Below are 14,824 nucleotides of genomic sequence, written 5' to 3' on the forward strand. Positions count from 1 at the left end.
ATGGCTACTGCGAGTCTTAACATGCTGCATCTTTCTGTCTGTATCTTTTCGTAATTAAATGTCTTTATGAAAACAGTCATGACTTAGTGTTCACTGCAAGCACTTTAATGCCATTGTATATAAAGAATAAAAGAAGAGCAGAGAAATTACCTTTTATATTTATTTATATTCTTACAGATCAACTATAAATAAAGAGATTTAACACCTTTAGCTTATTTAGCTCGACCTGTACATTTCATCAAAGGATCCTGTTCCCCGGAGCTGCAGCGTGACAGACGTCTTTATGAGAGGAGACTGGATAACCAGGAGAGTGCTGAACTCTCTGTCATCACTGAAACACACATAACCACACTTTGAACGTGTTACATAAAGCTAGCTGGGTATTTTTTACTGTTTACGTCTTCAATAGTAAAAATTATTTTGATGGTTTGCTGCATTACCCGGGAGTGAAGCTGATCTGAAGACCATGGCTGCTGCTAGTGACGCGGTACTCCTTGGACCCGAGCAGTCCAAAGTCAGGTGTTACTCTGAACACATGGGAGTCCCCTTCAACTGACTCTGCACAGGGTGAATGACACGAGTAGGGCTGACATGCTATGCAAAGCAATTTGGGCTTCACATAGAAAGATAGATTTCTAGGCAACAAAGAGGTTACTGATTGATTTGTGATTACTTGTAATTGATTTCCAGTACATGTGGGCTCCACAGCTGTACAGATTTACTTCTCTGGTTTGCGTCTGGCCCACATAGCAGAGCCCAAAGTCAACGCTGACAGCAGATAAACGCAGTGTTGGAAGATCCAGATGAGCGCAGAGTGGCACCGTCTGCACAGAGCAAATAGACTATGTGAGGTCATATAGCAGCTCCTAACTGAGATGTCATACACGCATTGAACAGATGTCCCTAACCTGCAGGGTGTTGTTGCTGTAGTGAATCAGGAGATTCTGCTCGAACCTCAGCTTCATCTGCCTGTTTGCACCGTGGATCAGCTTCACCCCAGGAGGGATTTCTTCATCTGTCTGTTCCACATGGTCCAGAAGAGGCAGGGAACAGTGGAAGGCCACTTTCACCTAGTATTTAAACAAAAGAGGACAACACTTACAAATAATTGTGCAAATCAAATTCTAATGATGCTGCTGCATCCATGACTCATCTCACCCGCATGCTGTATTGTGGCTTAAGCACTAAAGACTGACTGTCGCCAGACGGAGGATTCCTGGAGGTGCTGGTCGGGCCTCTGGGTTTTGGTTTGACCACTGAAAATGGAGGCTGAGTCCCCAGGCTGAAGTGCAGGGGCATCTCTGAAGTGTTTTTCAGCTGGAAGCCTTGTGTGATGTCAAATTCACGCGCCACTATCTGCAAAAAGAAGAAAAATAGACTGTTCAAAATTAACTTGGGATCAACATCTCATGTGTGCACTTGCATGTCAGAGCACTGTTGATTAGTGTTGTACACTTCTCAGACCTACCTCGTTGTCTGAGTTTGCCATCAGTAAATCACCGGCCAAAGCACGAAACTCCAGCACCCCGTCGTCCTCCTCCATCTGCACTAAAAGCCTGCAGCGACAGGAAGTCAAGAGGAAGATATGCAACTTAATCAGACCACCTCTGAGCTGCTTTTACCTAACCTCAGCTTATTTTAATTTAAGAAACATAAATCGAGCAGGATGCATTAGGTGTCCGGGTGGGGATAAATAGCAGGAATGTAGTTGCTTACGCTGCAGTCTGAACGGCTGCTAGTAGATCCACTCTGACGGGCTCTAAATCCAAACCCTGAGCCCTCCCAACTTTACCGGGAACACAAGCAGCCAGCTGAATTACACACAACAATAAAGTATAAGGATTTAGGCTGGATCGCAGTTATCTACTGTTTGCATTTCCCAGGATGTAACATCGAATCACAATGTTCCGAGCAGCTTACCTCAGAGTCTAGGTTCATGAAACCCAGAGCCAAGCCGACACATCTGGACTTACGAGCAGCCCCGGAAAGGGTCAAAGGAGTAAAAGACACATGGATGGCTCTGCTGCTTTTTGCTGGAATCACCTTGAGATTTACAAAGAAAAGCATCATTACTCAGATGAAATAACAGACAACAAGCACGTGGCTAAAATCCTCCGACCGTACTATTTGTTGCGGTGTGATGCAGAAGGGGTAATCTGAGAGGTTGCCCATGTGAGGCCTGATGTGGACAGATATGAGTTTTTTCTTTCCAAGAGAGGGATAAAGACAAGTCTCCTCTTCTTCCCCACGCTCATCTTCAGACGTATATTCTTCCTCTTCCACATCCTGAAATCAATACAGGAAAGCTAGGTCGAGCCATTCAAAGAAGAAAATGTGCGTTTATGAGGTTTTCCCACAGGATGTGTGGTAAAATCTTTAAGCATCTGCATCACGGTGTTCGATTTATACTCACAGTCAAGCTTTGGAGAGAAGCACTTGTTTCCTCAGAAACTGTGGTGCCTGTTTTTTCCCATGCTGTTTCATTGAGGCTAGAAAGCCTCAGCGCACTGCTCAGCACCTCGTTGCCATCAGCATCTTTAAGGGGGAAAGCGTCTCCAAACACCACCACAAGGTCCAGCAGTTTACCGTCGTTCTGATCTACGTTGTAAGTCTCCCAGTCCAAACGAATATCTGTCACCCAGCCGACATTTACATTAGATCATTTAGAACTTATTTCTTCAAGCTGTATTTATGGCCTACGGGCAAGTGCAATTCAAAGTGCTTTCCAGTTGACTGATGAGCAGATAATAGGATTTCACAATGGCAAGGACAGCACTCTCAAAAGCACTGAAAGCCACTCAAAAACACCCAAAAGCGCCAAAACAGCAGCTACCAGTAAAGCCGAAGCTCTGTTTTCCCAGTACCATCTTACATCGATCTATTAAGCTCTATTATAAATCCCATTTGATATTTTTTTATTCCAGTAATAAGCTGGAATGCAGTTACTCCCGCAGACAGGAAACGAGAGGGTCATTAAGTCCTTTTCCAGCACACAGTGTTTACTGAGAACACTTACCAAACATGGTGGGATTGTTGATGCGAAGAGAACGAGAAACAGTGTCACCACCTGATACATGAGTGCCAAACCTAATGATGAGGAGAGGTATTTCTCATTAAATGAGATAGCCGCTCATTAAAAATACACAAATATAGGTATAAGTAGCTGGAGAAAAGGACTGTGGAACAGACTGTATGATTGGTCCCTGGTTCTGATCCTGTGCTCGTGGGCCCGTCATCTGGAAGTAGAGGGGGCAGCCTTTCACTGTCATATGGATGGGAATAAGCACAGGCTTGAGATCCCCCACCTGGATCAAAAATAAAGTACTGAATTAAAATAAAGAAAGAGGCCATTTAGATTCACCATAGAACTCAAGACACACTGCACAATCACTCCCTGCTTTATCCACAGTTTACAAAATGAACATCAGTGTGTACTAAATGACACCATAAACTCATCAGGAACATGTTTTCTGAGGTCGAAGAGCAGAAAACAGGTGTCGCCTCCTGCTGGCCATTAAAAGAAATGCAGATTTAAGGTAGCTCTACAATGGCTTTACCTTTTCAGACTTAGTAGCTACATCCATGTTTTATATCCAGTTTATTACATCAGTTACATCACATTTATTAGCTTAAACTGTGGTAACATACTTTGCATATGAGGTGGTCTGTGTACTCCCCCCACATGTCAGTGTAGGCAGTCACGTCCACAGCCCGACTCTCAAACGCTCCGAGTGTCCCCGTGTTTGGCGTGACAAAAAAAGCAGCACCTTTTCCATGAGCCAGCAGGCTACTCACAAACTCTGGCAACGAGCAAACAAACAGAATCAGTTCCTTGTTTCTTTATTTCAAAAGCACGATCTGAAGATGATGCATACCCTCGTGTGCTTTTTCCTCTGCTTTCTTAGCTTGAACAGAGTGGAGCGGATTCGTGACGTATGCAAATCTGCGATTAAGATGCAGCCAGTGTCAGATTTTCTGTCAAAGCAGAGTTATACTTTGATCAATAATTCAGCTCCCTTTACCTTTTCTCTGGCTGCTTATTTGGCTTCAAGGCATGGCAGGTGAAATATTCTGCCTCTACGGTAAAAGGAGCCGGGATAGCAGTTTGATTGGTTATCAGTAACTGCTTGCTAACAGCACTCTTCAAAATGACACCATCTCCAAAGTCAAGTACTGGTGTTGAAGGGCTCTGACCATTTGGACTAGAAAGAGAAAAAACTGTTTTTTCAGTATCTGAAACTGAGTTATTTGATGCAGTGGATTTTTAGATGCAAGACTTTAAGGCAAGTTCACTACCAGACACCAGGCACACTGTAAGACACACTGAGTTTCTTGGGTTTGGCCACAATTCCAACAACAAGAGGGGAGTTCATTCCCTGGACTTCACAGACAGCAGCAACCTCGGTCAGCTCGAGCTAGAAGAAAAAAGGTGAGACAAACAGGAGGATAAAGCATCAAATGTCAGCAGCAAGATCACACATAAACCTTTTTGCCCTTTTTTCTTTCAAACTTTAGGTGTGTTCAAAAAATGCTGCAAACTAGCACTTACGTCTGTGTGAGCAGTAAAAGTCACTGTGATCTCCATGCTGACATTCGGTCCCAGAGTACCAGAGGAGGGGTCAAAGGTGGCTGAACACAGTGAAGCTTGTTTACCCTGCAGCTGGGCCTGTTCAAAGCAGCAATAACTATTAAAAGACAAGCTCAATATAGCCCACTTGTCCATGGAGAAAGATCTATTTCCCATTAATAATATGTACTGAAACAACCTTTTCCTGCATATGCTAGTGCAACTTAATACAGTAAATGTTGTGTTGCATACCAGCCAACTGAACTGTGATGGCAGCAGGGTCTGATTGAAAAGAGCTACGGTGCCTGTGGCAGAAGCTCCAACATAAAGTTCAGGGAAGGACAGCGTGCAGTTCAGAAGACAGACGTGGGACGACTGCACATCTGCTCGCACTGACAGGTGACTGTAGGGAACACACAGGTAGTGCTGTTACTTACTCACATCTTATTGATATGGTTAATATGGTTTTTGTGGATCGTGTTTCTAGACTAAAAGGAGGAATCATATTGTCTTATGTGACTGTGCTTCCTTACCATCCTGTCCCATTTTCCACAGTCAGTTCCAGCTCAGTTTCAAACAGCTGGCAGGAATGTGGCTTAAAGTGCACGTCCACATTGCAAGAGGCCAAGGGAGGCAAGAGACCCCTGCTGGGTTCAACTGAGATCTAAGCAGCAACACAGATTGTTTATATGGAGTCACTTCATGAACAGAATGAACAGTCAGCCTAGCTTTCATTTTATCGTGTTTCCTATGTACCTGTGAGTCTTGATGCTTGCTCTCCAGGATCCAAGAGGCTTCCAGCTGGGTGGTATTGGTAAGGAGCAGGGTGGTCTGAGTTTGCTCTCTGGGCCTTATGGGTCCAAAGTCAATGCTGGGCACATTGAGAGTCACTGTGGGGCCCTGTGTAACACCACCAAAGGATAGTAATGTCACAGAAATAGACTGTCAATGCGCTACAATAATGCATTTATGCTGTGTGGCTCAATCCTACTTTGAAGGAGACTTCTACAGCCAAAGTGACGGGTTCATGGTGGTGCTGTATGCGGCAAACCAAACTGGTCACAATATTCTCTGCTTTCCCTCCCATCACAGTAAGACTGAAGTCAAAACATTCATTCTCCTCTGGATTCGGCCCAGTAAAGAAGTGTCAATCCAAAAAACAAAAAAGATATAAACATTTAAAAATTATACTTTTTTGCACCATTAAGCAGATCAACTCTGTAATGCACCTATTCTGCCAGAAGATGGCTCCACTTCTATTACATGACAGCTACTGTTAATTCTCTCCCATTGAAAACAGATGAAGGTTTTGCTGTGGTTCCACATCTGGTGCACGTACAACACAGAAACAATAAATAAATTAATAATAGCGATGTGGGCGCAGAATGACGTGATTTAACTCCACTATTAGAAACTAACCTTGAACTGCCTTGAAGTGGGTGTGCAAATAAAAATCTCTCCAGGGATCACAATGGCGTAAGGCTCCAGCAAGATCTGATAAGGCTCCGTTGACCCCTTGACCTCTATCTCCATGATGATGACGCTTGTTACCTTGGAGCCAGGCTGCACAGGGTGAAGGACGCTATATCTCCCCAAATTATACAATTTGTTAGATACAAAAAATAAAAAATGAACAAGGCAGGCATTGTTTAGTAAGCATCATGTGTGAGACCTTGTGATTTTATTTTGTTATATTAACATTTATCAACCTGCTGTCAGAAGGCTCTGGTGGCAGCTGGGGGATGCCTCTCAGGACTAAGTGGCAGACACTGTGGTAATCCTTCAACTTGAGAAAACACATTCTTCATTCAAGAAATGCAACATTGTTTACCATAATGATACAATGATTGCTGGATTATTATTTTTTTCAGCTATTTATCCCGAATCCTCTTTACCTCTTTAGGACAAAAGACGAGCAGATACTCTTGGTCCTGGCAGGGAGCCAGGATGCCTGTTGAGGGGCTGACATGGAAAACCTCATCTGTGGCCAAGTGGAACTGGATATGTGAGGCATCAGGGCTTTCCCCTGGAAGCAGAGGATGCAAGTTGGGCTTCATGATCTGCCAGTGAAAAGGAAGCTCCAAGTGGCTTTATTCCGAGATGAAGAAATGAGAAAGACACAGACATAAAATGTGTTATTTACTGATCTCGGAAAGGAAATTTGCTGTTGCAAAAAAAGAAAAAAACAACAACACAGAATCAGAAACAGTTTATTAGCATTTCATTATTCCATCCAGGAAACTTCAGCAATGTGAATACAGCCAGTACAGGTGCTTGAACCCTATCTTATGTTACCCTGTGGCCAAAAAATTGAAAAGGAAGAGATTTGCTTATAAAACAAATGAGACGTGCGACTCTTACACATTGTTTCTGATGACAAGCTTCTTCTGTTGCACAGAGTGAGGGTTGCATGGGCTGAAACGGATAAAGTGCTCTGCAGTAAGGTCACGCACCTCTCCAACCACAGGAGGCTCCTCCCCCCCAGACACAGACACCAGCTCCAGTGCGATCAGCTGGCCCTCACCTGAGAAGCAAACGCACATTACACACAATGCATAATTTATTGCGGAGCATAGCTCTTAGCAATGCCTCTTGTTTGGATTTACCTTCAATGGAAATGTCTTTCACCTGGCAGTTGTCACACACAACAGTGAAAACCTGGCAGCTCTTCTCAGCGGTGGTTGGAAAGAAAACCACCTGTAAACCCACATTAACACATTTTTTTAATATGCTCAGTTTCCATATATACAGTCAGCTGATTAGAAGTCAGAGGTGGGGGAACTGAAAGGAAAAAACAAAGAAGAATTGAATTAACATATTACTCTTCCTGATTTTAAATCCAGACTCACCTCAACAACAATGGCCTCTCCTGGCTCCAGTACAAAAAGGGAGGGGCTGACAGCAAAGGGTGGCTGCTCAGAAAAGTATGTTCTGGCCAAAGACTATATAAAGAAAATTGTAGCTAATGAGAATGAGGCTGAGATGTTTGGTTGCAGAAAAACTGAATTAAAATGTTGATATATTTATATGTGTCAGTTTTTTACCCTAAAATTTGAAGCTGGCCACTCGTCCTTGGGAATAATGCAAAAGGTCCCAGTGCTGAGGCCCACATTTTGGCACAGAAACTCAACAAACTTGACTCCTCCAATGAGACAGTAACCACAGTCCAGGACTCTTGGTACTGAAGAATAAGAGGGATGCATATCAGCAGTACATCAGCAAATGAAGTAACTAATGTGCATAACAACAATATTGGTGAGGCAGATTGCAGTGAAAACATACAGGTGAGAATAGGAGGAGGTCTCCATGCCTCAATCGGTACGACAAATGGGCCCTCCGCCTGGGTCTCCACCACTATAAAGTCCTTGTAGTCTCCCAGGGAGTCTGGAGCAAAACGCAGCGTGTACTTACAGCTCATCCCCGGGGCAACAACGCCCCCTTCACCAGGGAATCTCCCTGCCAAAACGTATCACAATGACAACCCCTATTTACATTAAGGCTGTGCAACTCTGCATTTTGTGGGGTACAGCTTATCTTCAGATAGCTTAGTGTAAGTTAAAGCATGTGAGGTTAATATTCGCATACAGAGGAGCTGCTGTCTCTGCAGGAATGCTAAAACTGTATTCCAAAATGAAAACTTTTTTTGTGGTTAAAGCTCTGTGGCATTCCTGTTTAATGCAGTCACTTACACTTTGACACACTTGCTTATTTCCTCACCACATCAACAACAAGAAAATATGCACCATCCAATCAGAACCAAAAGGAGCTCACCCAAGCCAATGGAGAAGTAAGGAGTGGTAGGAGGGATCACTCGGATGTGGCGGCTTGAAGAAGTCACATTTTTAAGCTCCAGTGTAGTCTGAGACAGGAAAGGGCAGGGCAAGGGCTTGTTACAGTGCACCAATTCGCAGAAAAAGGATTCAGTTTTTGTCTGGTTATAAAAGCTCTGAAACACACCTCATAGATGTTTCCCACACTGTAGTCGGTGAAAACCACCACTGAAGGTTTCGCTAGGAAGACTGGAAACGCCTCCTCGGCGGGGCTTTCAAAGTAAGAGTACAAACACAACCGCAACTGAGCATTGTGTGTATTCACAATAAAGACAGGCTCACGGGAAGTGAGAGATAGAAAACAATCAGTTGTGGCTTTCAGTCACACTACAACACACACAACATACATAATAGTCAGCTTGTCTTTTTTTAGAGACGCTTGGCTGTACCAGCAGAGTTTATCTATGTACATATTGATTCTGTGTGTGTCTAGCAGAGTGTGGGGTCGTGCATTTGATGTAAACAGTCTGACTACACTATATGAGACTACATCATGTTAAGAGTATCAACTTACACATCTCTGCTATGGCACAAAGGGGGTACAGCTGTTTTCCACTGAGGTAAATGATACTCGTGTTTGCTGTGGATATTGAAGGGGATTGTCTTGCCTGAGCTTACTGCATTTCCAATGCAAAAATGTCCTATCAGCAACATGCCTTAACTGTACATGCTTCCTTATCACAAAATGATAAGGATGTTCCTTGAAATTATTAAAAAGCCTTTTATTCTCTTTAATTACCTTTTCTTTTTAGCGCCTTTGCTCTCAGGCTCTGCCTTCCCTTTGGTTCTGGGCCTGATGAGGGACATGCCGCCCTGCTGTGAATTTAGGGGAAGGAAGCGCGGATTGCGAAGGAAGCTCTGTCGATCTTTCAGCTTCTGAAGTTTCTCCCAGCCCTCCGCTCGATCCTTCACACTTGGCTCATCCTTCCACTTCGGCTTTGGCTTGGTCTGGTTTGGCTTGGAAGATGATTTTGATGGAATTACATTTTAAATTTGAATGCACGTTGTTCCCAGGTTGTCTTTTTTTGCTATTGTTTATCAACCTTTTTATTCAATTCATTATTATTTTTGATTGTATTTGGAGAAGAAACACAAAAATTGAATTAAAATACCTACTCGACCTTTGCCCTGAAAAAAGGGATCAGCAGCGGTAAATAAAGATCTTATCAATCTCCTCACCTCCCTTTGAGTTTCCTTCCTCCTTGGGGTGTCTGAGGAGGACTCAAAGGTCACACTGTGGTCTGACTGGATGTCTACAAAGCCCGTCTTTTCTGGGCTGCGAATGACTGTGTAACCATCATCCTGAGGCTTTCGGGACACATGCATGGTGAAGGCAATGGTCGGTTTGGCAGGATTCCACTTTTCTGACAAGAAAAGAAAGTTTGTAGCACCGAATCACTGGCAGCTAATACATTTAAGATAAATGTTAAAGAGGGTCAGATACCTGCTGCTGGTGCTCGTACATGTGGTTTTTGTGTAGCCAAGTAATCCTTTGGGGAAATCAGATTATTCATTTCAAGAAGATCTTCATCCACACACCAGGAAAAGGCTGATTTGACTGAAAATAAGTATAAAAATCAAATCAAATGAGGCATTTTGAAAACAAATAAACACATGTAGATGGTGGGATTAAGCAAGCATGATGAGCTCTTTGGTAAATGAGTGCAGAGATACAATCGATTTCAGTGCATCAGTCCCCTCATCATCTTTTTGTGTTCTTATTCTTACCTTCATTACTACTCTCTCACTTCTCTGATTTATTCTTAGTGCCGATTGGTTGCAGAAGGCTCATCACACACATATAAACCTAGACAACGCAGTGGTGGTCAGCAACTAGTGTCTTGGTCCCTCATTCCTCATCCCTCAACTCCATGAGCACTGACTTTATCTTTCTGTTATCAGCTTTGTTTACTAAGTATAGTTGAGTTTGGAGTTACCAGCAGACCTGTTTTCTGTTGCATTTCTATTACTCTAGTTTACAAAAGCTACTAGGAGAGAAGCCTGAATCCAATAGCCCGTTGTGTGGTTGGTTCATGGACTTCTTCCTCTTTTGTTTGTTTTAGCCAGAGCTCCCACCTCTTGTTTGTAAGTAACCAAAATTTCATGATTAAAATCTTGTTGAATGCCACCAGCGTCATGACATCTTATATGTTAGGTTCCTTTGAGCCATAAATTTAGGGACAGGAACACCAGTATATTACAGCAGTATAACACAGTTATATTTTTAAAAGTTTTTAAAAGTATCTCACCTGTAAGCAGTCCCTGGTGATCACAGACATCTCCTGATGTCCCCCTCATTCTCTCATAGGCCTGGGTTTCTTTGGCTGCAGCACATGCACTGGCCTGAATTATGTGACTGTCCAGCATGTCGACCTGCTTAATACGCTGTTCATACTCCGAATGAACCTGTGTGGCAATAGGGGAAAAATAACACTGTATTATTCTTCAGCTGACTTTTGACAGTGATTTTTTTTTATAAATTGTAGATGAGTGTGTCTGGTTACCTGTTGGAGTTCTTCAACGTATCTGTCATGATAGCTGCCTCGTACACTTTTTGTTTGAACTAGGTTGGACACAGTGTCTTTTCTAATTATGTCGTTTGTGTAAAGACGCTTAAAGATGCTTGCTAGTACACGGGAAATATTCTGGGATACAACGAAAGAGAAGTTAGCTTTTTCATTAGTATTATTATCATTAGTTTGATGTTTCCTAGACATTTAAAGGTCTCAGGTATATACTGGATCTTACCTGGGATTTTCCACACGCGGGTCTGTGAGTGTTCACAGAAGGGTCAGCCCGCAGCTTTCCTCTAGTCTCCGGCTCCTCTTCCATAGCTGACACGTCTATTGTAGCTAAATGGATCATGCGAAATGTTACAGAGGTGTTAGTAAGAAAGAGATATATTCGTAGCTTAGATTAAGTCATTTATAAATGACTTATAAACTAACTTCATAATTTGTCAGCCATGTTTGCTTACATGGGGTTGCTATAGCAACAACCAAACTTCCTTCTAGACCGGAAATTACGTTTTAGCATTTTTATATGTAAATTTAAACTGTGTATTATTGGTAGTAGTAGTACTAATTCGTGTTAATATTAGGACGACAGTTTAGTTTAGTTTTATTGAAATAGGTTCAAATCACTTCTAAGTATCTTCTTCTTCTCTGCTCCCTTTAGACTGCGGTCAAGTGAGCAGCACTCACATGTGAAGTAACGGTCAAGCCAGCCGCACCTCTTACGCATGGTATGGGTGCCGACTGGCTTAAAAACACCTGAGTCTTCTGTATCCTGCCATTTATCTCTATTTGCTACTCGATCCACTTCCAGGTTTGAAATATTTGCAATACGCCCAACCAATGCAGTGTCGTCAGTGCAGGGGCGGATCTAGAGAAAATTTTCTTGTGGTGGCATGGAAATCAAATGAGGTGGAAAAATCAAAGCGTTTTTTAAACACATAATATAATCTATAACTTTATTATTTTCTGTATCCCACATAATTAAACATCTCAGTTACAAAAAATATGTCAATTTTGTTTTTATGTACTATATAGCCTGTATAATAAATAAATATGTCGCCCAATAAGTATAAAATCCAGAAAGCTACACAACATGGGGCAATTCATTTACAAACACAAGTCTAACTTAGGTTTCACACTGTTTTCTGTTAGAAAAATTCAAATTGTTGCTTACATTTACACAAAATGTCAGAAATCTGCACTGTCATGAACAAATGTTTTTCATCATTTGTTGGGTTGAGGTCTTTTGCACCTGCAAATTGTTTTATTTCATTAGTACCTTCACTGGCACACAAAAAAACAACGAATACACTACACACTGACTATGTCTGTGAAGGTTCTCAGTCATCCAGGTCATCGTAGTCTAAGGAGCTTAAAAATAAAAGCTTCTGCAACTTCTTTAAGTTGCCACTTCATAAATGCATGGCACAACATAGAGAAGCCACCTCAACGGGACAAGACTCGGCTGTCCATCTGCATCTAAAGGACAAAGGTCACTCTTTCGAGTCCAGTTTTGAAATCCCTTCCAAGACGCCTTAATGCCCACTCACATCCTGGACCTTTTGACCTCAAGAAATCACATGATAGGGTGGGGCCAGGTTTCACAATGAGTTCACCCGAAACCTTGGCTGATTGTGACCCACACCCGTTTTCACACCTTGGCTCGTGTGATTGGGTAGAGGATCATTAGGGGCTCCATGCCCCTTTTTGGGGGACACTCCCATAGGGCTTAAGTCTGGGACTCTCCACCATTTGCTCTTAGAACTGAAGAAGCTTCTCGGATGAGAGGTGAAAGGTCTTTAGGCAACTTAAAGAAGTCCAGACGCTTTTCTTTCCAAGCTCCTTAGACTACACACTGACTACACAAGACAACACAATATACTAACTACACACTCCCAACACAACTCCACAGCTATCTAACATCTCAAAACTCTCTCTCACTCGTTAGCTTTCGCTGCTGTCACTCCCCAAACTTCCCCCTCTTCCTCAACAACCAAATCCCGCATGTTGCCATTTTTTTAATAGGTCGACATGGTACATTTTTCCACCAATAGGAAAGAGGTGGCTTTTTTTCTTTCTTTACTGTTTTTTTTAACCACTTATAAAAAATTTAATCATAGCTCTGGATTTAGTGGCCTGTCATTAAAATTTTAAAACTGATGTATACTTTGAAGTAAGAACTTTCAACACGAGCTAAAATAGAGACTCAGGGTGGCTGCAGCTTGTTGCTATGTCAGCTTCACATGTTGGTCATGTGATTTGGAGTTGCAGCACACAGAGGGTTAATAACACTCACTCACAACACTCATAACACCATTTGTTAATGGTGGAAGGGGGGGTACAATTATGCAATATATTCAATTTTAGAATGTATATTCAGCTGTAATTGTTGCTGGGCTCAAAGTGTTAATGCTATCTTATTTTAATAAAGAACACTGTCATATGCAAAGCTAGAGTGGCATTAGGAGTGTTAAGAGATCATTTTAAGGCAGCACATGCCACCCCATGCTACCTCTCTAGATCCGCCCCTGCATCAGTGTTGATCCTCTTCAGTTTGCTTACCAGTGGGAGTGGAGCATGCCACAAAAGGTGACAACTCATCACAGTTGCTTCATTCCACACTTGTAAAACAGCAGAGCTTCTTCTGCCTCTAACTGATTCAACCTTTCAGCCACGAACAACACTTCAGGATAGTAAACTCTGTCCAATGTAATTTGGATAGAGTTTACTATTAATTTTCTCTGAAACCGTACAGTTCATGGGGCTGTGAGCTGGAAGGGTAAGAGTGCGGGTAAACTACAGTAAGAATCCAGTGAAATATTTGTGCCACCCTTTGCAGTTTTAGTTTAAAGCCGGGACAGGGATAGCTCAGTAGATAGCATGGTCGCCCCACGATCTGAAGGACGGGGATTCGGTTCCACTGAACAGCTACGCTGAGGTATCCCTGAGGAAGGTACCATCCCTACACACTGCTCCCCGGACGCCTGGTTAGTGGCTGCCCACTGCTTCACTGAGTGAATGGATTAAATGCAGAGAGAGTAATTTCCCCACGGGGATCAATAAAGTATACTTTATTATTATTAATATCAGTTCAAAGTTGAGAATATTCAAAGCGCATTACTGTAATTTTCTCAGAAATCATACAGTTCTTGGGCTGTGAGCCAGAGGAGAAAGAGTGAGGGTGATCCAGAGTAAGAATCCAGTGAAATATTGCGTCACCTTTAACAGTTTTCCTGTAATAAAAAAACAAACAAACAAACAAAAAACCCCACACATAATCAAAATACAGTGCAGCAATTTTATTTAGTTGGGGATCAGGTCAGGGTGAACAGAAATGTACAGTATAGTGAGAAGACATTGCTTTGGAAATATATTATCAACTCTTACAGGATATGTAAACGTTTTTTTTTTTTTTAAATTTTCAATGCATAGTGCAGGAATTAGAAATTATTTATATTATATATCAACTGCTAATACTTCAAAACTTGAAGTGGTTTGAGAACTAAAATAGTGAAAATGGCAGGATACAGAAGACTGTGTTTCTAAGGCAGTCGGCACCCATACCGTAACATGCGTAAGAAAAGTGCAACAACATTGTGTTTGCGGCTGGGGGTGCGGCTAGCTTGACGGTGACTTTGCATATGAAGGCTCACTTGACCGCAGTCCCTTTAGGGGATGCCAGAGCATATTATCTGCCTCCATCTCACCCTATCCTTAGCATCTTCCTCTGTGACACCTGACCCTGCGTGTCCTTCTTCACTACATCCATGAAGAAGAAGAGCAATCCGGACCAATCCAATTCAATTAGATTTAATTCAGTTTTATTTATAAAATCACAACAATAGTTGCTTCAAGGCACTGGTTCCTGCAGCTCTGTATTCGACATCTTTTTTCCAGTTTATCTACTATCC

General features: G+C 42.4%; 1 protein-coding gene across 1 annotated transcript; it reads right to left on the reverse strand.

Moving 5' to 3' along the window:
* Nucleotides 1-167: 167 nt before the first annotated feature.
* dlec1 (DLEC1 cilia and flagella associated protein) lies at nucleotides 168-11,229 on the reverse strand. Its single transcript, XM_063483575.1, has 38 exons — nucleotides 11,146-11,229; nucleotides 10,902-11,042; nucleotides 10,647-10,803; nucleotides 9,842-9,955; nucleotides 9,577-9,761; nucleotides 9,137-9,354; nucleotides 8,525-8,609; nucleotides 8,339-8,426; nucleotides 7,850-8,023; nucleotides 7,612-7,748; nucleotides 7,417-7,509; nucleotides 7,174-7,264; nucleotides 6,929-7,091; nucleotides 6,463-6,655; nucleotides 6,277-6,353; nucleotides 5,987-6,149; nucleotides 5,797-5,893; nucleotides 5,559-5,689; nucleotides 5,324-5,467; nucleotides 5,101-5,231; nucleotides 4,820-4,970; nucleotides 4,550-4,666; nucleotides 4,297-4,415; nucleotides 4,023-4,202; nucleotides 3,876-3,943; nucleotides 3,649-3,800; nucleotides 3,190-3,305; nucleotides 3,017-3,087; nucleotides 2,414-2,631; nucleotides 2,125-2,286; nucleotides 1,921-2,043; nucleotides 1,717-1,811; nucleotides 1,469-1,556; nucleotides 1,159-1,356; nucleotides 909-1,070; nucleotides 674-824; nucleotides 441-558; nucleotides 168-331 (listed from the first exon to the last, which is right to left on the reverse strand). The coding sequence occupies exons 1-38, from the start codon at nucleotides 11,227-11,229 to the stop codon at nucleotides 217-219; spliced, it is 5,070 nt and encodes a 1,689-aa protein (XP_063339645.1). The 3' UTR covers nucleotides 168-216.
* Between the last annotated feature and the right edge of the window lie 3,595 nt (nucleotides 11,230-14,824).

The sequence above is a fragment of the Pelmatolapia mariae genome, linkage group LG9 (genome assembly GCF_036321145.2).
Source record: "Pelmatolapia mariae isolate MD_Pm_ZW linkage group LG9, Pm_UMD_F_2, whole genome shotgun sequence".
NCBI classification, from domain to species: domain Eukaryota; kingdom Metazoa; phylum Chordata; class Actinopteri; order Cichliformes; family Cichlidae; genus Pelmatolapia; species Pelmatolapia mariae.

Coding starts and splice junctions, on each gene's coding strand:
- dlec1 (XM_063483575.1), bottom strand. CDS start 11,229: ATGGAAGAGGAGCCGGAGACTAGAGGAAAGCTGCGGGCTGACCCTTCT. Junction 11,043..11,145: donor CCGCGTGTGGAAAATCCCAG/GTAAGATCCAGT, acceptor GTTGTATCCCAG/AATATTTCCCGTGTACTAGC. Junction 3,306..3,648: donor CAGACCACCTCATATGCAAA/GTATGTTACCAC, acceptor TTTTTGATCCAG/GTGGGGGATCTCAAGCCTGT.